Consider the following 26532-nt stretch of genomic DNA (forward strand, 5'->3'; position numbering starts at 1 on the left):
AATGACTGTGTGAACCTGTCCACTGCTAGTACAATAATTCTCATTGCAGCCGAATTCAGCTCTTAAGTGGCTCCCACAAAGCCCAAACCAGCCCCAGCTATGTTCAACGGTGTTTGTGGTTGACTTGCAAACGTGGAGTGATTGGTTACACCTCTCCATCACCAGTTCAGATTCTTCAGAAGTGTGGGATATGTAACAAGTGAATGCATCTGCCATGAACGTAACCATCAAATGGACCATTGGCTCAATCTGGGACTAACTACACCAGCATTTTGGAAGTGTCTTTACATTCAGTCATTATATTCAAGCAGAGCTGGGAACCATGACGTAAAAGCTTAATATCACAAGGCTGTGTGTTTGACCTACACAACCTTTAAAAGCTATGGTCCTACATGTAGGTGGGGCCCAAGTTGTGCCTTGTGTGAGGCACCTCGACAGGGGCCAACCGCAACTTGCACCACATGCATGGGGGCCACTGTATCTTCTTCCTGCCTGCTTAATCTTTTAGCCAATCAGTCTTGGGCTGACTGGCAGCGGGGGTGTGTGTGTGTGTGTGAACAGGGTAATTCTGAATGGGGACATCTCTAGTTTAACTACGCTAGGGAGCAACAGTCCAGGAAGAGGTCCAGTTTGTTCCTTGTCTTCCTTCTTCATCCACCTTTGCTCGCTGACTGTACTGTGGCTAGTCTCACTTGGTTTTCACTGTTACAATGCTAGAGCTATAAACTGGCTATTGGCTGGAGCCAAGAAGAATTTTACCTTGCTCTAGACTGGTCAGATGCGGTGGGGATTTTCTTACCTTATAGCAGGCATCTGGGTCGAGGAACATAGGAAGCTGCCTTCTAGCAAGCCAGACCATTGCACCATCTATACCCAGACTGGTAGTGGCTTCTCCAAGGTGGCAGGCAGAAGACTCTCTCTCTTAGCTCTATCTTGAAGATCCCAGGGAGGGAAATTGGAACCTTCTGCATGCAAGCATGCAGATGCTCTTCCCGGAGCGGCTCCATCCCCTGAGGGGAATATCTTAAAGTGCTCACACATGTAGCCCTCCATTCAAACACAAACCAGAGCAGACCCTGCTTAGCAAAGGGGACAATTCATGTTTGCGACCACAAGACCAGGTCTGCCTCTGTTTGGCACTGGTAGTTGGTTCTTCAGTTCCTTTTGTAACTGGTGCATATTGCCTTGGATAATGACTTGGGGTAAGCAGGAGTGGGCTCTCTACAAACTCCCCAGAGGAGCTCAGGGGGTTATGCAACAGCCAAACCACTGCAGGGACCAGTTGTTAGTAGCAACCCCAGGTAGGGGCCTGCAGGATAGACTTGTAGGGTCCATGCTTACAAGCCACCCCTTTCTCTCACGATTACCCAGGAGTTGGTCCATCCTGTCAGCAGTCACTCTGTGAATATCATCTGCCTTGCCTCTGTCCTCTTTCTGCCAATGGGCACTCTCATTCAGTAGCGTTGTGGCCTCTTTTACACCCATCCCTCCATGTGTGCCTTGTGCTCTTCCACTTCCCCTGATCTCCTTGCTGCTGGCACAATTATACTTTTATCCTTCTCATTAGGGTGGCTCATTTTAGCTTTGGTGACCCACTGGGGAGGATAGCATGCCAGAGACGAAGCACTCTCATACAAACAGAGTCTCTGTATTCCCACACCCCCACCCCTATTCGGCAAGCTGATACCCAATCTTCTGTTCTGTTTGCTAAATGCTCTGATAAGCCCCCATGGAAAACTCAATTCTCATTGGGAAGTTTGAATGTCTTTCATAATCTATTTAAACAGCTTTTTAGGGTATCACCGAGAAACCAGCAACTAATGAGAAAGGTAAGAGGATTCCAACATTTGATGCTAGTAACTTGCTCTTCAGATCTATCAGGCGTTGAATTGTGACCAGAAGATCTTTCTATTCCCTAGCCCTGAATGGCGGGACTAATCAATGCTCAAAGCTATCACCACATTTGCTGTTTCTCTGTTGACTGTGTTGCTGTATTTACATAACTAGAAATTCAACAACCTTGTGTGTTTTGCAAGCTGTCATGACCAAAGAAGCAAGTAAAACGCTATGTTTTGCTTGCTAACATATTTTTGACATATTTTAGCTTTTGATTATAAGATTGCATCTTTCCCTGCTACCATCTGTTTCAACTCAGTGGCACAAACACAGTAGGGTGTAATATTTCTAACATACTTGAACTCGACGAGAAACATGCTATTTACAGTTTTAACCAATATGTTACGCTTTCACACAAGAAGGCTGAAATGTCTGCACTTTTAAAAAAGGTATAAAGAAAGAAAACATCAGATCCAATTTGGCAGGGATGAGTAATATATTAATGGAAATGAAACTGGAACAAGTTTTTGACTTCTTATAAATAGAACTTGGCATTGTACATGCAGTGTGTACAGTTGCCTGTTTATCCTTTTGTCAGCACAAATGAGATTTTCCTTATAAAAATATGGGACTGTTTTTTGTTTTTTGTTTGCACTTGGCAACATATGCATAAAATTCTCAAGGCTGGAGAAACATGACACATTTTTCCTTGAAATCTCTGGCAAGCAGAGACAATCTTACTTTGCTTTCAGCCCTCCCATCTGTGGAGATTCAGAATGTGACACTCAGCAAACTGGAAATCACACTTAAAATCTACCCTGACAGCAAAAGGCTGGCAACTCCAGTCCTGTGTGGCATTCCAATGTTCAGCTTTAACCACTGTATAAGGAGTTCAGAAATACTGTGCAGCTCCAAGGCATGTGGAGAACGGATTTAGGGTGAACACTTTTCTGAGCGCAATGGAGGAGCACAAAAGGCCTTTTAGGTGCATCCTCCCTTTACATAGACTTGGGACAAACAGGTTAATTCAGTTCTTGGCAACACTTCTCTGCTGGCTTTGAGCAGTCCCCCACAGGAAATGTGAGGCTGGAGTGCTCACTGAAGCGCTCTCTCTGGCCATGTCCTCTACTGCCATCTCTGTCAACAATGAGGACAAGGGACTAGAACATAGAGAAGTCTGTGTCAGTGCTGTGGCTGGATTTTAACAGGGTTGCCACCTCTGCTGGAGAGGGTGGGAGAAACCACCCACTGCTCTCTTCCACAAGATAATTCATTGAAGTATGTGCAGTTGCAACAGGCTGAACTAAAAAGAAGAACATTCTGAAATGGAAAAAGCAAAACTAAAACTAAAACACCCACACAACTAGACTTAATTTGAAACTTTGCCGATGACACTCCTAGAACTTAGGAAGCTATCTGCAAGCCCTGTATTCAGATCATTTATTATTAATTGTTATGATGATGATGTACATTTTATATCCCGCTCTTCCTCACAACAACCCTGTGAAGTAGGTTAGGCTGAGAGAGAAGTGACCAGCCCAGAGTCACCCAGCAAGTCTCATGGCTGAATGGGGATTTGAACTCGGGTCTCCCTGGTCGTAGTCCAGCACTCTAACCACTATACCATGCTAGCTCAAGAGATTAAAGTAAATAGATTTACCATATTAATATTTGCATTACTAAGTGTTGAGTTATATAACCCATATTATTTATTCGATTTCGATTTATCCAATTTTTTGTATTTTATTTGAGACAATTAGTAATTTTAACAGAAGTATGAGCCAAGAAGAGGCAGATTGTCGGGCACACAAGAGAGGTGTGACATCGAGGTGAAGAGAACTTGTTTATTTACAGGTCATGATTCTTTTGCAAAGAGAGAGCAGGGTAGCTTTCGTCATACACAAAAGGCACAGCCACATTGGATGTAATGGTAAACTGAATTTATTTCCTCTTGGAAAACCATTCCAGTAATCTCCAGGTTCAGACCGCAGAGTAAACATTAATAACAGTAACATACAGGTTAGTTCAACTGATTCAAAAATTTGGCCATGTGACATCATTAAGGAAAGTCTTGAACACTCAAAAGCTTCAAATGGTATCCAGAAAAAAAAAAGTTTCTTTGACAATCTACATAACAACTATTGCATATATGGTAATGCTATCTGTCATATCGCAAGGCTTACAAATATATATACAGGCCATATTCAGCTGGGGGATCCTGCTTGGAGAGTCTTTTCATTTTTATTTATTTATTTTTTGCAAGAATCTTCGGCAATAAAAATACTCTTGAATTCATCTGTTTGTATACCAAAAGAGAAAGATTGTAGACATAAGCTTGAATGAAAGGAAGGGCCAAATAGGGTCATAATGTATCACTGCGATTTCTTTTTCCCCTCTTTCGTCCTTGAAAATAACCTTTTCTTAAGCCTTTTTTCCTTTATATGTCATTACTATTACTCTTTTAATCCTGCTTGAATAGGGCCCAAGTCCACTTGTCTTTATAAGACCATTTTAGTATCAGACAACATAATACATGTGCAACACTTTATATACAGGAAGTCTTTCCGGTGCTCAAAAGTTCAAACACATGAACATCCAACAGTTTTGATAATACAAGTTTTATGGTACAATACAATGTTTCTGAATAATATACATTAACGATGATTCTCGTGCAAAGAGTAAAACATGTTCCCTTTTATTTTTGTCCCGCAAATAATCCTCTCTTGAAGAAACGGGCCTTGCACTAACTGCTATGTTGGGTCATTGTATGATTCTGTAAGGGGGAAAAATGAAAGGGACATACAGTTATTGAACAGTTATGAAAAAACAAAACATTAGTTAGGATACAAAAGAACCACATGACAAGAAGAATAGAATGTCGACTATGTTAAGTGGTTTAAACACACTTTGATGTTAACAGAAAATAAATGTTTTCCTTTGTATTATGCTTTGGAATCATATCTCTGTTCCTCAATAGCAGTTGCATACCTAAAGGCACATTACTACTATGAATATTTATATGCCACTTTTCAACAAAGGTTCCCAAAGTGGTTTAAATAAATAAATAAATAAAGATAGATGGATCCCTGTCCTCAAAGGGCTCACAGTCTAAAAAGAAGCGTATGATACACACCAGCAACAGTCACTGGAGGGATGCTGTGCTGGAGTTGTATAGGGCCAGTTGTTCTCCCCCAGTGAAATAAAGAGAATCACCACTTTAACAAGGTGCCTCTTTGCTCAGTTAGCAGGGGATAAGACTAGTGCAAGAGAATACTTGGCAACGTGTCCATTCACACATGTGCTTAATTTGGCCTATAATACAGAATATGGAAACCCTTAAATTGTGGATCAGAACCCATGAGGCTTGCCAAGGTGCTTGGCGCTGGATTTGGGAATGTGACATAGAAGCATATGAGAATGCTCACAGATCCATTCTAGAACACCCTCTAGTGATAAATTCCAATAGAAAAGTCCTTTATGTAGATCTTTCCAAGAATACCCACATGCAAGCCATTGTCACATGGGAACAAAGCCTAAGAAGAGGGTGACCTTAATATTGGAAAGTTGCACTCCGAGATTAATCCCAAAGGAAGATGGAATTCTATGTATCCATGAGTACATAACTCATTTTTTGTCACAATCATCATTAAATAAGCATCTGAGACTGCAATCCTGGTTTCATTTAGTTGAAACCAGTGCTTAGTTATGATTAATTAGTCTGGATACTCTCCACTGAAAGCACTTCTGAATAAAAATGCTTAGGGTAGCAATGTACAATGTGTGCAGCACTGACTGTACCATATTGGACAGGCTTACAATCCAAAAGAGAGACTCAACAGAAAGAAAGGGAAGCCTGTCAGTTACCAGGAGGAAAACTAAAACAAGAATCAAAGTGAAAAAAATACAGATAAATCAAGATAAGAAACCAAGGGGAAAACACGGGACTTCTTTTTTAAAGAAGCAAAGAAAGAACAAAAGTAAGCTAGGCAAATCTTAGAGATAGGGGAGCAATCAGGGAATCACTGAGTGAAAGCCATGGCATTGCACCATGTAGCCAGTCAAGTCTGACTACCTGACAAAGTTACAGAGGGAAAACAAAGAGGCTGTTCTCATGCACAGGCAAAACTGGGCTAACAAAGCCAAGCCCAGTTTTGCCCATGCGTGAGAGGAGCTAGGAGCACACCCGATCCTGGCGGTGCCTTGGCTGCAAGCCCACCAAGACAGTGACCCTCTTGCTCTCTTAGCCCCAGTTTTTATTATTTATTGATGTATCAGAAATATTTATACCCCGCCCCTCTAGTACACTACTGCTTGGGGGGGCTCACAACAATAAAACAAATAAAAGTAACCAAATTAAGTTAATTTCATTACAGTCCAGGCTGGGATTTTACTGAACTGTAGGGTTCCTGGCCGGTGTTGGGGGAATCCATGCACTTGCGTGGTTCATTATGGTAGTTCCAGGGGCTACCATTATGGTTGTTCCTTATGGTAGTTCCGCACCACTGGTGGCTGCTGGCAATCGTGTGGGTGGGCGACCTGCCAATCCAAGAAGGAAAGGGGGAACGTCTGCGGGAAGGTAAGCCTTCTTCCCCGCTCTCCCTCGAGACCTTTCTCACTCGTGAGAAAGGGCTCAAAGTGCTCTCATTCTCAAATGGCTCAAATTGCTCTCATTCTAAATGTAGTGAAAAGAAAGAATATATTCCTGATGCCAAAGCAACTGGACGGATGCTTCCTGTTTGCTGCAGTGCACCAGTGGTATAATTGTGTACAAATCCTGAACAGCAGGACTTTCACCTTGATTCAGCTCTAGTTATAAGTAGTTTTGCAAAACTAGTTGTGGCAGAATATGGATGGAGATGTCCATTTGGATGAATGTGTCACCGATCCTTTAAATGGGATGTGTATTTAGATGCACATCACCATCTGCTAGCTAGTTAATTACACAAAACTGGTCTGGTGTATCATCCTGGTTGCCTGAGCAACAGGAAATGAAGAGAAGAGGAAACCCCAAAGACAAATCCATATATGGAGACCCTACACATTTGAAGTCAAAAGACCCTTCCTTAGGGGTAGCTGAACCAGTTCCAACAGAGGAACTGCTTAAACAGTCTTATACTCGATCAGATTCTTTTTATTTAAAACACATCAGTGCAGAGAACTGCTGTAATGTCCAAAGATGCCTGTGTCCTAGTGCTTCAGGCCCATTGCCAATATGTTATTATTCCACTGGACAATGTGCTTTCCCTCCTGAAAGTCTGCAGCTGCTATCTAGAGCTCTACACATTGACCAGGCTCCTCTTGCTGGCTATAGCAGATGGACCATGGGACACACATGAGTCTCTTTTCTCTACTACAGCCAATCACAGGAGAGCAGAGAGAGCCTCAATGCTGGATCGTAGCCTATGTGTTTTAATGGGACCTCTATCTTTGTTTTTAAAACTCTGAGTCACATGTGACCAGTTTAGGGTTTAGAAAAGCCATACAGCCGTGTGTGACACATTTGGAAGTCGCATTTCATGTGTGGTCAGGACTCCAACCACAATTATTTTTTTAATTAAAAAAACACACACCATGAAGGCACTAAAGTGGAAGATACAAAACAAACCACGGAATTACTCTCTGCTCAGCTCTGCTCAGTGTCCCACAGCCTAGACGGCCTACTGCACAATAAGATTCTCAAGAGAGAACAAAGATATAAATTCAGGGAAAACAGCAGAGAGAGAAAGAGAGCGAGCGAGAGAGAAAATAACTGATTAAGCCAAGACACAGACATACTCTATTCACAGCACATGGGCCTGCAGACTGGGGATCTTAAGCAGCCTCACTAATTTTAAACACTTGAGACAACATGCGTGTGTGACCTCTTTACTTTGTACAGAGCATCAATGGGCTAGGGAAAAATACTGGGTGAGGGAGAAAGGCTGTTTTATATAAACTTAAAGGAAGAGCACACCACAGATCTAACATTTATGAGACAAAGAGGTGGAAGATGGGAGGAAAGAGATAAGGAAAAGAGAAAAATTCTTTAATCCCACAGAGAGCCACATTGTATTCTGAAGAGAGAGAAAAGTTGTCTAACGGAGACCCCATGTCTAAGTGACTGAAAATTGCAACCATTAATCCCAGTTATGAACGGTTGGAGATTGTTTTTTTTTTTTTTTTTTTTAAGAAGGCTGTGTTTAAAAATTTAGAACAAAATCTTCCTCTATTATCCACACAGCAGATCTTAACTCTGATATTCTCCTCTTTCCATGTACTCAGGACACCCACTTTCATAACAATGGGAGTTCACACAAGTGGGGAAATCAGAAGATAGAGCTCCCATTGACATGAACATGGGAGTTTGCAGAGCACAGGGAGAACCCGTATTAAAGTTAAGAGTTTCTGTGTAGCTCGGAGAATGGAATTTGCCCTTAACACGACATATAGTCTATTTGAGGACAGATGTTTTCTAAATTGCTCTTCTGAAAAGCAAGCAACCCTGAGTAACTTCCCTGACTTCATTTTCTTTTCCCTACACAAAAATTCCTTAACACACCAACCCTACTCTTAGCTCAGTACTGATATGTTTCCTCTTTTATATACCTCAGAATCTTCATGATATTGGAAGCTATTCAAGATTTGATGCAGTATTGCCAGTTTGAAGAGGATGATGAACGTTGCAATTACCATTAGGGCTGCACAAAGCAGTTCTGCTTTGCTTCAGGGACTATGTTGGAGCCTCAAAGCTTTGGCTCCACCCCTAAAACAGGGTTGGGAGTAGGAGAAATGCCATTTTCCTCTTATCTTTGCTCTCAGCTGCAAGGGGCCAGGTAGCCATCTTCTACAGCTTGACCTTTAAAATGACTCCCTCCCCCTTTCCCCTGGAGTTCTGGGAATGGCACAGTTGCTGCTGGGATTTGTAGTCTTTTGTGAGGCTGTGGCCATTGCTGCAGCCTCAAAACAAAACAAAACAAAACAAAAAACCACCACACAACTACAAATCCCAGGAACATCAGCACTATTTCCAGGACTTCAGAGGAAGGAAAAAAAGTCATTTCTGAAAGTTGAGCCATGGAAGGAGGCTGCCCACTTCCTTGAGGCTGGGAGTGATGATAGAAGAAAGTGGCATGTCCCATATTGGCATGTCTTGTACCCAGTCCTGAAAGTCATTTTAGAGGTGCACGGTGGGTTGGGAGGGGCTGGGGGGGGCTCTATCCTGATGCTTCACTTCAGTGTCTATTTGATCCTAAGCAGGAGGTATTTATTAAGACTGATGTGCGCCAAAGACAAAGAGACCCTAGAAACTTTGCACAGCTAAATTAAAAACTGACCTTTACATTCCATGGAACAACCTGATGTCAGTATATGCAACTTACCAAAGATCTTAAAATACTAACTAGTGGACTTGACAAAGGTAATAGCCCAATGAAGTCAATGGGATTTAACATTTGCATAACCAAACATGCAGCCCTTTAGCTTCCACATGCTGACATTTCCCTATTAAATTCACGATCTGTAGTCATAGCTCACTGTTTTAAACACTGGGTTGTGCCCATTTCCATGAACAAAGAAGGTCTGGAAGATTGTTGTGTATGTTTTCCTGAACTCCACTGTGTTAAAATCATATCCAAGTTTCACTGCAAAAGTGACTAAAGAAGACCTCCTTCTAAAGTCAGGTGTGTTGTTTTGGTCTGTGAAGCCATACTTTCTAGTTACCCAAACTAAATTCTTACAGAAAGCAGTATTTAAGGGCAGGGGGAGAGAGCCAACAAAGAAATACAGGAGGAACGAAAGAGCTACTAATGAAAAATACAAGCTTCCACTAATTCACTACCCCATTAGAATCTCTAATGTGAAGTGCAGTTGTATTCAATTTAAATGAGACATTTCGAAGCTGAATGAAATAGAATGCAATTGTTGCTCAAAAGCAGATTACAAATAAAGAAATATAAAGATTAAATGGAGACGTTATTGTTCAACAGATGGTGACAGTATCACAGCAGCATGTTTTTCCTCCTTAATTCAAGAAACCATACATCAGTAATCAATCATCACTGATTAACTAATTATAGTATACTAACATTTTACCATTTACGGGAAATTTACATTTAGAAACTAAGCTCGGCTCCAGCTTTCTCTCCCTTTCTGTAAGCCCACTGCATTCCAATACAGTTTCGGGTTGTAAAACAGATTTCTACATTACTAACCTTTAAGCACCACTTTTTTAAAAAACAAAAGCAATTGGTTTCCAACAGGCTGGATAATAAGTCTTTTGACCTGCATTCTTCTCTGACCCATTAAGGTCACCTCTGTGCTTGGGCATACAGCTGACTTAGGAAATGCCTGCAAGTCCTGCATTTCATCTCCTGCCCACTCAAAATAAAGCTTTCTTTAAATGTGTCTGTACGGGTCCCAGAAGACCGGGGAAGCATCCCCGCAGTGGGCAATGGAGGGACAGAAGCTCCTGCCTTTATTAATGAATGCAGACCATTATGAGTCTGGCTGGCTCCTGCACTGTTCCCAGAAGCATATACTGTACGTGACTTAAAATGCTAGAATATTGACACAAAGCGAGCCAGGCAACCCTAAGGAAAATTACTCCTTGGATATAATGTAGGCTCGTAACAGCTATTAGAGTACAAAATAAAACCCTCCGGGATCAAACTGACATATACAGCATTCTACCTACTCCTCAAACATTAGAAGAATTTCTTTGTGAAGGCATTCTCAAGGACAGCATTAAACTGACTTTTGTAGCAATCTGCAACAGCTTTCTGGCTTGCAGCTTTTAGTACTAAATCTCTAGTTTGAATCAATATAAGTACTATATCCTCCACATTAATCAATACATTTGGTTCAATACACATTCTATTAAATTATACTTTCTAATCAAGATTTTCTGCTGCTATCCCCTCATTCCTCTCTCCCTCCAAACTTCCTACTGATAGTTTTCAGCTTGTCCTCGGAGAACAGCAGGATGCTGGATTCTCATGGTGGAGGGATGAGGGACAAAGTAAAAACGAAGAGACTCAGAAAAACCTTAATGAAAAACCCTAGAGGCTGTTCTCAACCTGGCGGGCCAGGGCTGCCTAGCCTGGCTTTTTAGCCTGGCTGGTAGGCATGGTTAAGAGAGCGAGCGTTCCCTTAACCCAGGCTACTTGCTTGTGTGTGATCTGAGGACACACTAAGACGGGTGCTTGGAGTGCTCATCTCTTAGGGGAATTCCCCAAAGCATCATGTGTGTCACGCAGTGCATTGTGGGATTCCCAGAGGCAGGGACGACGAGTACCAGCCTCTGTTTACCTGCGCTGCTGGGAGCAGTGTGGAGAATCATCTGCATGGCTTCCAGCAGTGCTGGTTATGTGGGTATGCGCCTTGTATGCCTTTGGGGCTGCGATCAATTGTCTGGAAGAAGGTTGAATCCTGCCTTCCGCATCCTGCCTTTCCCACCTACCCATGTGCATAACCCCCTAATGTCAAACAGAGAATTTAATTCCAACGTCAGTATGGTTTCAAGAAGTTCTAACCTGATACTTCATCCCTTTCCAAGCTATCTACAGGGCAAATGAATGAGGAGCTGAAATGTTCTTGAACAAGAAAAAAAAGACAGCTCTTACTGTGCCAGAGGTGCAGAAATCCAGAGGGAGAAAAGTATTATATTGTTTTGATTTTTGTAACTATAGACAGAGAAGTAATTACAGAAGGTGGGAGAAAAACTCTGAGGGAAAAGAGATGCGTTTTGGGTGTTATATACATGTTTTAAATAAATAATAAATAAAATAAAAGAACCATACTCATGGAGAAAATTCTCAGATCTGCTGGTAGTCTGACTGAGAAGGTGCCCATCATTGATGGCAAAGCCCCTACTTTATGGGAGTAGTTTTGGCACCCTATCCTTGCTAAGAAGGATAGGGTGGACTTATTAGGATGGTCTGTCCGAAAAGGCTGCTGGACCCAGTGGGATTTCAAAAGGCCTTGGAGGATTTTGACGTTGGTGCGGCTGGTGATTCTGTTGATGTCCTGGTGGGAACCTGGAACAGGGAACTCATCAGGGCAGTAGACACAATTGCTCCTAAGCGTCCCTTCCAACCTGCTTCAAAAATAGCCCCTTGGTATATTGAGGAGTTGCGGGGGCTGAAGCGGTTGGGTAGGCGACTAGAGCGCAAGTGGAGAAGAACTCAGTTCGAATCTGACAGGATACAGCATGTGACCCATTTGAAGAATTATGCGATCACAGTGCACACGGCAAAAAAGAGCTTTTGGTCTGCGTGCATTGCGGCTGCAGGTTCGCACTCAACAGAACTATCCCGGGTTGTAAGGAGTTTGATTTCTGCTCCTTCTACTTCAAATCAGTCCCCGGGATCATTCTGCTGTGATGCCTTTAATGGTTTTTTTGCAAGCAAGATCTCCTGTATTCGGGCCGACTTGGACTCCACTGTTTTTGCAGGATCTATGGAGGAGGTGTCCAGCAATCCCTCTTGCAGTATTAGATTGGATCAGTTTTAATCTGTGACTCCTAAGGATGTGGACAAGCTGCTCGGGGCGGTGAGGCCTACCACCTGCTCTCTGGATCCTTGCCCGACTTGGCTGCTTCTATCTAGCAGGGAGATTGTTGGAGATAGCCTAGTTAATATCATAAATGCATCACTGAGGGAGGGTAGGGTGCCTCCTTGTTTGAAGGAGGCATTGATTAGACCACTCCTAAAGAAGCCTTCTCTGTATCCTTTAGTGATGGACAGTTACAGGCCAATCTCTAATCTCCCTTGGTTGGGCAAGGTGATTGAGAGGGTGGTGGCCGACCAGCTCCAGGCAGTCTTGGAGGAAACTGATTATCTAGATCCATTTCAAACTGGCTTTAGGGCTGGCTATGGGGTTGAGACAGCCTTGGTCGGCCTGATGGATCACCTTTACCGGGGAATCGACAGAGGGAGTGTGACTCTGCTGGTTCTTCTGGATCTCTCGGTGGTGTTCGATATCATCGACCATGGTATCCTTCTGGATCGCCTGGGGGAGTTGGGGATAGGGGGCACTGCTTTGCAGTGGTTTCGCTCCTATCTCTCGGGTAGATTCCAGATGATGATGATGATGATGATGATGATGATGATGATTATTATTATTATTATTAATAATAATTCAATTTCTATACCACCCTTCCAAAAATGGCTCAGGGCGGTTTACAAAGAGAGATAACAAACAAATAAGATGGCTCCCTGTCCCCAAAGGGCTCACATTCTAAAAAGAAACATAAGACACACACCAGCAACAGTCACTGGAAGTACTGTGCTGGGGATGGATAGGGCCAGTTACTCTCCCCCTGCTAAATAAAGAGAATCACCACGGTAAAAGGTGCCTCTTTGCCCAGTTAGCAGGGGTGGAGCTTGGTGACAGTTGCTCCTCAAAACGGGAGCTGCTATATGGAGTCCCCAGGGCTCCATTCTGTCACCAATGCTTTTTAATTTCTACATGAAACCGCTCGGTGAGGTCATCAGGAGATTTGGTGCAGGGTGTTATCAGTATGCTGATGACACCCAAATCTACTTCTCCTTTTCATCTTCAGGAAATGGCACTCATTCTCTAAATGCCTGCCTACAGGCAGTAATGGGCTGGATGAGGGAGAACAAATTGAAGCTGAATCCAAGCAAGACGGAGGTGCTCATTGTGGGGGCTCAGAATCTGAGGGATGAGTTAGATCTCCCTGTGCTGGATGGGGTTACACTCCCCCAAAAGGAGCAGGTGTGCAGCTTAGGAGTATTCCTGGACCCAGGCCTCACCTTGGTATCTCAGGTGGAGGCCATGGCCAGGAGTGCTTTCTATCAGCTTCGGCTGATTCGACAGCTGCACCCATTCCTTGGAGAGGATGACCTCAAAACAGTGGTACATCAGCTGGTAACCTCCCGGCTCGACTACTGCAATGCGCTCTACGTGGGGCTGCCTTTGTAAGTAGTCCAGAAACTTCAGTTAGTTCAGAATGCGGCAGCCAGGTTGGTCCCTGGGGTAACCCGGAGAGACCATATTATGCCTGTTTTGAAACAGCTGCACTGGCTGCCGATGTTTCCGGGCAAAATACAAAGTGCTGGTTATTACCTTTAAAGCCCTGAACGGCTTAGGTCTGAGTTATCTAAGAGAGCACCTTCTTTTACATGAGCCCCACCGCACCTTAAGATCATCTGAGGAGGTCCGTCTCCAGTTGCCACAGGTTCGTCTGGTGGCAATGCAGAGGCGGGCCTTCTCTGTAGCTGCTCCTGGGCTGTGGAATGCACTCCCGGCAGAAATTCGTAATTTGAGATCATTGCCGCCCTTCAGGAGAGCCCTTAAAACCTACCTATTTGGCCGGGCCTTCCAGGGTTTTAAATGATTAACTGTTTTAAATTGTTTTACATTGTTGCCCTGATTTCCAGGGCTTTTAGCTGTTTTATTGGTTTTATTGTGTTTTAATAGTTTGATTTTAATTGTTAATTTGTTTGTATCATGTTGTGAACTGCCCTGAGCCATTTTGGAAGGGCAGTATTTAAATAAATAATAAATAAATAAATAAATAAATTGATAATAAAAAGCTTCAGAAGTTTCCAAAGTTGCTCTTTGCAAGGCACAATCCCCAACTGTGGAACTGTGCATAGAGACCAAAAAATTGTTGTAACATTAGGAGGTCATTCACATAATCCAAAACTGTGTTCCACCTGGGTTTGGGAGCTGTGTGTGCTCCCAATTTTCAGTTGTGTGGGAGCAAGGTAAGAGGAAAACCTGCGTAGAAGTGATTATGTGGAAGCAAGGTAGGAGGAAAAGCTACCCAGGTTTTCCTCTTACCTTGCTTTCACATAACCGAAAATTGGGAGTACACACACAGCTCCCAAACCCAGGTAGAACACAGTTTTTGATTGTGTGAATGACTTCTAGATTAACTTTAGACATATTCATCAGAGGAATCCTGTGATAAGTGGTCATTAGTTCTCGTCTATTTAAGAGCTACATGTACAACAAGCAAGACATTTTTTCTCTGCAACCACGGTGACCAAAAATATAATTGTTTGGTGTGTGTATGTGTTGTTGTTGTTTTTAAATGAAGCCTAAGATTGTCAGGATTGTTCCAAGTTCAGATAATGGTCCACAATCCCATTCTGCTGCTGAAGCTAAGCCGAACTAGCCCTCTTAGCCCACTTTATATGATGTGGGTGACTATTTTACACAAACTGTTCTGAGCAATTCAGAGGAAGAGTGGTATATATGTATAAAAACTTACAGGGGGTAAGTACAGGGGGTAACCTCATTAGCTGGGAGCTGGTGTAGTGTAGTAACTGAGCTACAAAAGAGGCCTTTCCAGGTTTGAATCTAGCCTCAGTCATCAACACATAGGTGACCCTAGGTAAGTCACCCTCTTTAAGTATCAGTTCCCTAGCCACAATATGGTGATACTAATACCTTACTGAGTTGTTGTAAGGATTACAGCATAATCAATGTGAAGCACTTTGAACACTCAAAAACATTATACAAATGGAAAGTATTATTATTGAGTGTCCACTAGACACCCAATGAGATACTTCAATAAGAAATCTGGGTCAAATATGTGACTCTAAACTCCTATATATGTTAAGAAGCAAAAGGACTGAGTATAGGATCCTTAAGCCACATTTATGAATGTAAATGTATGCCTTAGCATGCAATGCCATTGCATTCGTTGGGTACTACCTTCTGTTGGTATTTTCTTTCTTGACACATGCATAATAAACACTGCACTTGTGTCTCTGCATTGCAAAGATTATTTCTTTACTCTTTGTTTCAGTTCAGTCATTACAAACCAGCAAAGAAACTGCTGGATTTTCTTTTGACAGTTAACACAATAACATCTAACACTCTCTTGATGACATTATATCACCATCACAGAAAAAGGTGAGAGAGCATAGCAGAAGCCAAGATCACAAAATTTAAAGAAAAATGAGGATAGAAACAGCCTTTTTCTTCTTGTGTCATTCACATGTATTGCTTGCAGCATAATTAATTTGAACTTTCAAAACTAAACAGATCTCACGTTTTCTAATTTCTGCCTGATATTCATCTGAGGGCAGGAAAGTGGTTTTGGTTCAACCATCCTAATCGAGAGTCACTGCACTATAAAGTCAGTATTAACAGTGAGAAAATTATGGCAAGTTTATTATGGCAAGTTTATGGCAAGTTTATTAATTATGGCAAATTATATATATAAATTATATATAAATTATATATATAATTTTAAAATCTATCTACAGTGGTCCCTCGACTTACGAAGTTAATCCATTCCGAATGCACGTTCGTAGGTCGAAAATTTCGTAAGTCGAAAAGCGCACCCACGGAGGTCTGAAAAAATTCGTAAGTCGAGTAAGCCGCATCTAAAAATTCGTAAGTCGAGGAAACCGCATCTAAACCGCCAACGGTTTCCGTTCGTAGCTCGAAAAATTCGTAAGCGTGCGGCCATTTTTGTCGTTCGTAAGTCGAAAACATCGGATGTCGAGTAGTTCGTAAGTCGAGGGTCCACTGTATATGTATCAAGGTCATTCACACAACTGTCGAGCCAGCGGTGAGGCTGGGGGGGGGGGGCAGGATCGTACCTACCTTCCCCCCCAGATGATCTCTCTTGTTCTGGCCACGCAGCACGCACACCCACATGAGCAGCTCTACTGGAAGCTGCGCGGCCATCTAGAGACCGGCAAAACACAGTGTCAGTAGAGAAGCAAAGAGACTTCTACCAAAGGGAAACCTGGGCCACAAAAGCGTGTATCTGAGGCCCAATCTACACATGCAGCAGAACAAATGGTCACAATGGACTCCTGATAGCAGGGGTGGGGGGGGGAGGTATTTGTTCTGAATGCTTCCCTACATTAAGTACCCTGTCAACTAAAAAATCAGCACAGTACGAAAAGGACTGATTAAGAATTTGTCTCCCTGCTGCACTAGTTTTCATTTTTCATTTGTAGACTTTTCTCTTTCTTATATAGGTGAGAATTAAAAGTGATTCCCCACCACCACCTGTAAGCTATGGTGGTACAGTCTATTCCATCATTTGGTTGCATGTGATACATCCATTTACCACACCACACCTGTGTGTGATCGGCTGGCAACATGGTGCATAGCCTCCTGTGTGATCACATTTAGTAACTGCTGCAAGAAAATGCGACTCCAGTTGTGTTCTAAAATACACAGGGATAGGAAGTTGCAATAATGTTTTTTAAAGGCATTCCTATATGGTATAGGCAGCTTCCAAACACTGGATGGCTTAGAATACATCCAGCCAATTATAGCTCCCCCCCCACCCCGGCTTTTTAAGCTGTTTTAACTTTTGTTTCATCCTATTTTACTTTACTTTACTTTATTTTATTTTGCTGGCTGGCTGGCTGGCTGTAAACTACCCAGGGATACTAGATGGGGCAGTACAGAAATGTAACAAACAAATAAAATATACTCTTCCTTTCCCCCTCCCCTCCAGAAGGTGCTTCATGTGTTCCAGCTCCTCCTTTCACTTCCTGATTTGTGGAAACTACAGTTTGCCTCAGCCCTGAGAAAACCATGGTTACCACAAACAACGGCATGCCTCCAAAGCAGCACTAGAGAACTACTATAGTTTGACAGTACCCTTAAGCCAACCCTGGTCTCCAATGGGGTCATTCACTTTGTGACTCTGTTCGTGTGAACCTGATGGAATACAAACTCTGTGAACTTGAGGGGTGAGAAATTGGCAAGCAGGTCAGTCTCCTCTGCCTGAAACTCTTGCCCTCGTCTCACTTCGCTGGGCACACAATGCCTATGTTAGGTCCAGCCGGTTGAGAAAGACAAGATTCCACATGTCTGTGCCACCGCTCCAGTACAGTAGGATAATATGAGACAGAAGGCATTGATAGGCAAGCCCATCTAATCAAATATTCAAGGATTAAGTCAGTGTGTTGTGGACAGATGTGCTCATGTGCCAGTTGTTGCTATGCTTTAATTTTTTTCTTGTAATGTTTAATTTATCATGCTGGTGCTTTTTAAACTAGAACATCTGTAAACAAGTTTAAGTATGACCTCTCTCATTTTACATCCGTGCGTTGTGCACTTTCTCCGTGCTTTAATTTTAGATACCTTCCAGACAAATAAATCTGTGGCAGGAAGAGAATGAGAAACTAAGAAGCTTGGCATGCTGTAAGGTGTTTATCTTCTGTGTGAACATACTTACCCTACTTGCTTAGTTCTGAGTATAGAAATGACTCCAGGAATTCAACCCATGGTATGTATACACGCCTTTATAGGTCAGAGCCAATTAAACAAACTACTGCTAAATATTTAACAGCCCTGTGTAGTAATTAGTGGCAAATAATGGGAGCTTAAATTGATAAGACACAGATGGTTGTTTTTTTTTTAAGACTAAGCCAACTATAATGTCATTCCCATCCATTCACCAAGCTTTGTATTTTTAAATGTGGCATGAAAAAAGAAGTTCTAAGCAGTTTTTCCAACGAACTTTCATTTTGCTAATTGATATAAAAACAGGATCACATCCACTACTAGAGTCAGGAAATTGATTTGAAGTCTTTACCTGTCTGGTGGCTTCACAATTTAAAAGTTCAAAAGGTTGCTTAATTAAAACAGAGGGAAATCACTAATTATGATTTGTCTAAGTGTTATTTTTTTATTTTACAGCATGCAAAACACTAATGGGGTTGACACTATAATTGATCCATGTGCACCTATATCATTTAAAAATATATTTCCTTAGCACACCCACTTCTCACAGACTGTACATCTTAGGGTGTGGATTTACTTTTTTTTCTGCACACACTACTGGTATGATACACATTGCAACTCTAATGTGAACAAATCTTTCACGGCTATGTGGAAATAGAGACACGAACTCAGTGATTGGGGCTTGCTAGAAGACCTACAGACACCTTTCAGTCAAAAGTAAGGGGAAGAGTCAGAGCTCATAGGAAGCTGCCTTATACCGAATCAGACCACTGGTCCATCTCACTCAGTATTGTTTACACAAACTGGCAGAAGCTTCTCCAAAGTTGCAGGCAGGAGTCTCTCTCAGCCCTATCTTGGAGATGCCAGGGAGTGAACTTGGAACCTTTTGTATGCAAGCATGCAGGTGCTCTTCCCAGAGCGGTTCCATACCCTAATGGGAATATTTTAACATTCCCTAAGGGGAATATCTACATCTTAACATGTAATCTCTCATTCATAGGCATGCTTAGCAAAGGGGACAGGCCATACTTGTTTGCTGCCATGGGAGGAGACCAGCTCTCCTCCCATGACAGCTCAGTGAAAGAGAGCATCTGCTTTGCATGCAGAAGGTCCCAGGGTCAATCTGTCATCTCCAGGCAGGGTTGGGAAAAATCCATCTGAAACCCTGGAGAGCCATTGCCAGTGCAGATAGTACTGACCTAGATGGACCAAGGATCTGACTTGGTATAAAGCAGCAGCCTATGTTAAAAAACAAACAAACCCAGTTCCCTACCTATTTCACTCTTGTATCTAACTGAGATGACAAGAGATTTATATTATGTATGTATGCATGTATGTATCTACCATATTTTTATACTGCCTGATATGTATATCTCTAGGCGGTGTACAAAATTTAAAATATTTAAAAGTCACAAATTAAAATACATGCTAATAAAAATAGAATAAAATTATTAAAACAAGTTTTTAAAATTATTAAAATGAATTATAATTAAAAGCCTGAGAGAACAGGAGGGTCTTGAGGTTCTTCCTGAAAACAAACCGAGAAGCAGACGCTCTTATTTCAGTAGGAAGCTTATTCCAAAGCCTATTTACTACTATATATGTTATGTTTACCACTTATACACTGGAGGGTCCTCAGGAGTGGATTACTATTATTCCCACGGGCTGATTAGCGAATGCAAGTCTACATTTCTGCCTACCCATGGACTAAGTTAGCAGGAGTCATGGTCCTAGACATGTACATGCATTGAGTGAGGGGGAAACACTTCTTTAATATTATGGGGCAATTCTCAAGATTGCCTTGGGCAGGTGAGGAGGGCATGGGGCGGGGGGGGGGGAGGCTGCTTTCCACTTACCTTCCCCACAGATGACCAAGCAGGTCAGCTTCGGCACACCTCCTGTGTAACCACACGGACAGCTGATCTCTGTGAAGCATGGAGCAGGGCAGAGGGATCTGAGGCCAGAACATGTTGTTCTGGCCTTCAGGCATCCCTCATTGCAATGCACAGCACGTGCATTGCATTGCATTGGAGATTTATCCCCTCCGACAGGCACTCTATGTGCCCGTGTCTGTGATTCCAGTAGCCGGATTTATTAAGGGTTTTTATTAAGCTAAAAGCTGGGTTTATTAAGGGGATTAGGCAGCAGGGGAGTGGATGGATTCACCAAGATCTTGCCTCCCGTTAGAAGATCCTGAAGATCCTGTTAGTTCTCATAACTAGCCTAACCCTGCTTGGGGCAGCCCAGGCAGGGTTAGGTTGGTCATGAGAAAAGCCTCTATGGCTTTAGAGATAGACAGGCATACTGAAATCCCCTTGTGTGAATTTGATCATTCTTGTTTAGTTTTAATTCAAAGTCAAATGAGATACATACTATTCCTAACATTCATGAAATGATGAAAGCCCCATCACAAGGGCTCATGCCACATTTCTGGTATCCATGGACCAAAATAACTTGGATTGACTTGTATTTAAGGGTAAAGGCAAAGTGTGCCATCAAGTCAATTTTGACTCCTGGTGCCCACAGAACCCTGTGGTTTTCTTTGGTAGAATACAGGAGGGGTTTACCATAGTCTCCTCCCGCGCAGTATGAGATGATGCCTTTTAGCATCTTCCTATATCGCTGCTGCCTGATATAGTACCAGCAGGGATTCGAACTGGCAACCTTTTGCTTGTTAGTCAAGCATTTCCCCACTGTGATATTCTCTTTATTAAAAGCTTTTCATGCATTCACAGCTCCATATTATCATTATTTTAGAACAATGATGCTACATTGAATTTCACAGAATGCAGGGCTGGCTTGAGACATTTTGGCATCTAGACAAAATGCTAAATGCTATGCTATTTGATCAGTACAGTTTCTGGTGTATCTTCACCTCCTTTCCCATCAGCCTTTCGATCATAATTGTCTCTCTGCCCCCTTCCTCCCAACACCCTTGCTAACTTGGCAAAGAGGCACCTTTTAACATAGTGATTCTCTTTATTTAGCAGAGGGAGAGTAACTGGCCCTATCCACCATCAGCACAAGTACCTCCAGTGACTGTTGCTGGTGTCTATCTTATGTTTCTTTTTAGATTGTGAGCCTTTTGGGGAAAGGGATCCATCTTATTTATTTGTTTGTTTCTCTGTGTAAACCGCCCTGAGCCATTTTTGGAAGGGTGGTATACAAATCGCATTAACAACCACAACAACTAATCCCTTGCTGGACTCTCCTATGAATGTTCTATGCTCCATCAGTCTCTGTGAGAGGACAGCTGAGCTGCTGAGTTCACCTTACCAAGCTCTGGGCTGAATCCTACTACCCACCACCCACTACTGCTAGGATCCCTTGCCTATGCCTAGCTCTTCCTTTCCTCCTATCATGCTCTCTGTACTCCTCTGCCATACCTAAGCAGCAGAAGGAAATGAGACAGGGCATCACAAGAAAGAAAGAAAGAAAGAAAGAAAGAAAGAAAGAAAGAAAGAAAGAAAGAAAGAAAGCTTCATTTTGCTGCTGCCAATAAAGTGCTTTTACACTGTCTTGCATTGTTTATAAATGTGATCTCTGTATAGGACTGTTGGAAATAATTAGATGGGCTGCACAAAGCAGATCTAGTCAGGCCTCTGGCATTCCTGAATGATGGATCTCTGACTCTGGAGGACATTTTGACCGGCCTCTTGGAAATGTCTTGATTATGGTTGCCTGTACATGCACCTGTTCCCTCCATTAGGCTCTGAACTATGTTTAATCTGTTTAATGAATACAAATTTAATGAAACTGACAAACATTTCTGAAGGTCAAGGCACCCAGGAGATACTTTCAAAAGCGACCAGTTTTCTGATACTTCCAAGACACAAACATGGATGAGAGAAACTAGCATGAGTTTGCTGTGACATGTGATAAAAGACAATAACATTTTATGTCCTTATTGTGGATCTTGGTTGTAAACTTGTAGTGTCCTCATTCTCTGCTGCTTTGCCCCTAGTGTAATCACTTACACTTGTGCAAAGTGAATAGAAAATGCTACCAAAGCAGAGTGCTGGAGTTTTACAGCTACTCTGTTCAGCTGGGGCTGACTGCTCCAGGGGCAAAGGCAATAGAAAATTGTGCACAAAATTTTACTGATTTTTGTGGAAACAGCTATTACCATATCTCCTCCACAGTTATCAGTCAGCATCTTTCCTCCTCTGGAGAGTTGTTGCCGTCTCCTCAAAATAATTGATATCTCTGGTGTTTGGAAGCATGTCCAAAGCTCCCATTCCCATAGCACGGAAGCATCTCACAATCTATAGTGTATTCAGCCTTGCAATGCATGGAGCCATTACAGGGGGAAATCGTGCTGAACAACAGTCTAATGGGCACAATCACATACATGACTCACTGACACAAAGTGATCTGGTAGTTCAGGAGTTAATCAAAGTTGGACAGGAGGGACAGTGACTTCCATAACATCAAAACATGAGCCTGTTGTGATGGGATGAACCCAGTGATCATGGGGGATCATCCTCTCCCATAGTCAAATGTGGATAGTCTCAAATAGAAAGGCTAGGATCTTCAAGCTGATGGAAGAGAGTGACTCTAAACTCCTATATATGTTAAGAAGCAAAAGGACTGAGTATAGGATCCTTAAGCCACATTTATGAATGTAACAGGGAAACAGTGAAGAAGAGGAAAGGAAATAGTGGGTGGTTGGGGGATGAGACATACACATAATTGTGTGGAAATAATGCAGAATGCTTATAAGGCTGAATACAAAAACAACGATATTAATAACAAGACAAGCAGGACAGGTACAATTCAACTCATATATTATGCAATCATACAGTCACAGGAAGCTGAATACAAAATAATGAGGTGTGATCAGAAAAATCAAGGCAAAGCAGTTAATGGATGCAATTTTATTTCTTTGTCCAGAATAGATTCAGTGTCAATTTGTAAACTGCATAAAACCTCACCATTTAAGTATTTAACTTGTCATTAGAGATGGTTCCTTGATGTTTTGCAGCGGATTTTTTTGTTTGTTTTGTTTTGTTTTCCTACATTGTTTTCTGGGGCTCTACAGTATCTATAGACCTTCACACTATCATCATATTCTCACACATAAATAGAGATAGCTGAAGCCGTTTTAATTTTTTGGAATTTAATGGACACCATGCAAATGTTTGGGAAACTGCCACAGAAAACCTTCATTGTTATTGACGAGCTCTACCAATTCATTGATTGTGATTAAATGGGAATTCACAAATAAGGCTTTCAGCAAAATGGGTACTGGTGGACTGTTTCCATAATTCATTTTCTAACTTGCATTGAATCTATTCTGGACAAAACAATAACATTGCATTCATGAATTGTTTTACTTGATTTTTTCTGTTATCAATATATGTGATTCAGCTTCATGTGACTCATTGATTGTATAAAATATTAATGAACTGGACCTGGTGGCTGACATCCAGACTAGCACTGCACTGGCGCTACAAGGATAGTAGATTTTTGCTCATCTTCCATTCCTTTGGAAGTCCACTGTACCTCCTGAAAATATGTCCCTCTCAGTTGCACAGCCCTCTGGGGATGGCATTTCTGGGTGGCAAAGAGCACTGACAGAGGTATAGGGAATGAGCAATAATTGCCCCACCCTCACTCTTTATACGGTCTGCTGCTCAACAAGACATTGGCTGAGCTCAGGGCAACCTCTCTGTGCAGGGACACAGTTTCCTTATGGCAGCAGATGGCTGTGCAACATGTTGGCCACTGCTTGTCACCTATTTATTTTGCTATTTTTTTCTCAACTATCTTGTTGCTGGGAACTACCGTTTAATAAGGCAGTCCTAGGGCCAAAATGAAAATAACCATGTTTAAGGAGGAAACAGAATTAGCTGGCCTCTGCCTGTATAAAGCCATGTCATCTGAAAATAACTCATCGATCCAGGATCCCACACAGTCAAAACACACCTATGTTTGTTGCTAAGGTGAGTCTTAATTTCCAACTTATATTCTTATACAGTGTGCTACCATAGTTCATATTATTTTGTTGCAACCACCTAATTAAAGCAACTCTTTAAAGTGAGAGAATGTCTTGATCGCAGAATAAAGACAGAAGTCTATCAGAGGGCGATTCATCATCCTACAGCACGTTCACACCATTTCAAAAAGCCAGCTATAAACAAGCAGACACAGTAATGCTGCCACACATTAAAGGGGCAGGCCACAGGAGGCCCTTCCTTCTAATCAGTCCTCAAAGGCATCTGTCATCGTGAAGTGGCACTTATTCTAATTTAAAGCCTTCACTTACCTTTGCACAACATATACACTAATAACTCTGTTAAACTGACTTGGCACTCCAAATATATAAACTAGAAAAGCGCAACTGCGAAGGTTTTGGTTTTTAAAGGGGGAAGGTAGTTTCTCCCAGAATGCGCTCTTGCCAGCAATGAAATATAAAACATGTGTTTGGGGGTTATGTGTAATGTCCCTACAGTTCAATAATATCTCTACATCAGATCTTCAACATCAGCAAGATCTGTACTGTCATATCCCCATGTACCAAGTCCCATTGTCACTGCAATTTCTGTTCTGCTTTGTGAAAAACCATCTGTAGCTTAGTTTTCAGCTTACATTTGCCATATAGAAATGTACCTAAGGAGGGCTCCTAGTATGTGCTATAGCTTCCCTTTGTGTTTTCATTGAATCAACAAGGATCTATCTATCTATCTATCATTACTCCTTTATGCTGTAGATCTTTAGTATAAAAATCTGTTTATACTAAGGCTGTGCACCTGAAAAAACCTGACTCACATTGCTGAGGGCTGGATCTGAACCTTCAAACCTTCCCCTAAGGCAGCTACTGCCTTTGCTGCTTGCCTTCTGCTCTGACATTTCTTTGTAATCGATTGGCTCTGCCATATTTATGTCCGATGGCCATTCTTATATCTGTGCATACATGAATATAGATCTATATTAAGTTCCACATCTGTAAGTTTGCCAGCATTTGCCTTCTTCTCCTGAACCACGTTGTCAACACGGTTTAGAGAGGTACTGCTGGAAAGCTGAGGACACGTTAAGTTAAAGAGGTTGCATTTGGGAAACTGGTGACCTTTTACTTTGGAGAGAACTCCTCAAGTATCCATGTCTCCCCCAGGAACCACAAATCTAGCATAACTTTCTGAGAATGTAGTCTTGAATGCTTGTGTGGTATCTTCCACCATTAGAGCAATCCCTTTTCTCACACTTCCTTGCATTTTTGCAGTCACACTATAAACGGGCACGCTGCTGCTTAGCTTAATTCAAACTAGTGCCTAGGCATTTTTCACACTGCTCGCATCTCCTCCAGAATGGAGGTGTGTGTACACATATTGACGTAAGTCCCCAAGAGCTATCGGGGAGCACTTCACAAACGATTCAGCCTGTTCATTGTGTGTTAAGGGTGTAGCCTGATTTATATCCAGGGTAAAAAAATTCCTCTTTTTGCATCGGTTTTTTGGGGCAACTTTGAACTTGCAGTAAAGTCTCACAGTAAACTTGCGGTAAAGCCTGCTGTCTGAAAACCCTCCTGGCAACTTGCCCCTCATCTCAGACTGAACTATTCACACCCTACACTATATGCAGAGCAAGCAGTGGGCCTGAGCAAGTAGGCGAGAGCTCAGCAGGCCTGAGCTCAGTACTTCTGAGCAAGAAGTCAGAATGGCTGGGCGCAATGGGTCTGGAGCGGCAACAATTAGCATGTATAAGAAGCCTGCAGGCCTGACTTCTATCTAAATCTGCTAACCATCTTACCCTTTCTCCAGCACATTAATACAAACCTACCAGACAGTGCTGAATTAAATACATGTTTTAGAGTGTCTGGTCACCTTGTAGGCTAAAAGAGCTTAAATTTATTATACTGCTTCCACTGATTGTCGGAAGGAGGGGAAAAGGCTTGAGGTGGCAGATCAAGTGATAGGGAGAGGTGTGCATGCACACAGGCAATGTAACCATGGGGAACACTCTACATTAGGAGAGAGGCTGTAACTCAATGGTAGAGCAATGATTTGCATGCAGAAGATCCTAGGCCAAAGACGGGGGCTGGGAGAGACCCTTGTCTGAAACCCCGGAGAGCTGCTGCCAGTCAGAGTAGGACTGCATGGATCCATGGTTTGACTCAGGAGAGACGAATGGCTCTGGCACTGCAGCTGCAGAGAGTAGCCAATCACAACCCTTAACCATGGTTAAAAGACACAGCGCAGATCAGTGGAGACATGCCCCTTTCTGCTCTTGATGGCAAGATTTACCCATCCCTGGGCCACATCTTCGTGCATATTCCTAGCAATGGTTTGGGGCATGATGTGACGGCAGTGGGTATGCTGCTTATACTAGATCAAACCCAGTAACTGTTTACCTCAGACGTCAATCCTGAGATCTACTGTTTAAAATGTCAGTTTCCTATACTGGACAAAGCAGGTCTGCATCCAGCAGGAGAAGACTGCATGATAGTCATGGGTGAGTGTGATATTCTGCTGGATTCCTATCATTTCTGCTGTTAGAAAGCTGGTAAAAATTTCATCTTTCCATACA

At 42.4% G+C, this 26532-nt stretch overlaps 1 protein-coding gene across 9 annotated transcripts in view; it reads right to left on the reverse strand.

Annotated features, from left to right (window-relative positions):
- Positions 1-3761: 3761 nt before the first annotated feature.
- The window catches only part of ZNF521 (zinc finger protein 521), a 438900-nt gene continuing 416129 nt past the window's right edge, over positions 3762-26532 (reverse strand). For all 9 annotated transcript variants that reach the window (XM_053246829.1, XM_053246828.1, XM_053246827.1 and 6 more), the window contains one exon: positions 3762-4609. In XM_053246829.1, the coding sequence (XP_053102804.1) occupies positions 4580-4609 (30 nt within the window). In that variant the 3' untranslated portion in view covers positions 3762-4579. The remainder of the gene's footprint in view (positions 4610-26532) is intronic.

Source organism: Hemicordylus capensis, chromosome 4, assembly GCF_027244095.1.
Source record: "Hemicordylus capensis ecotype Gifberg chromosome 4, rHemCap1.1.pri, whole genome shotgun sequence".
Lineage (NCBI taxonomy): Eukaryota > Metazoa > Chordata > Lepidosauria > Squamata > Cordylidae > Hemicordylus > Hemicordylus capensis.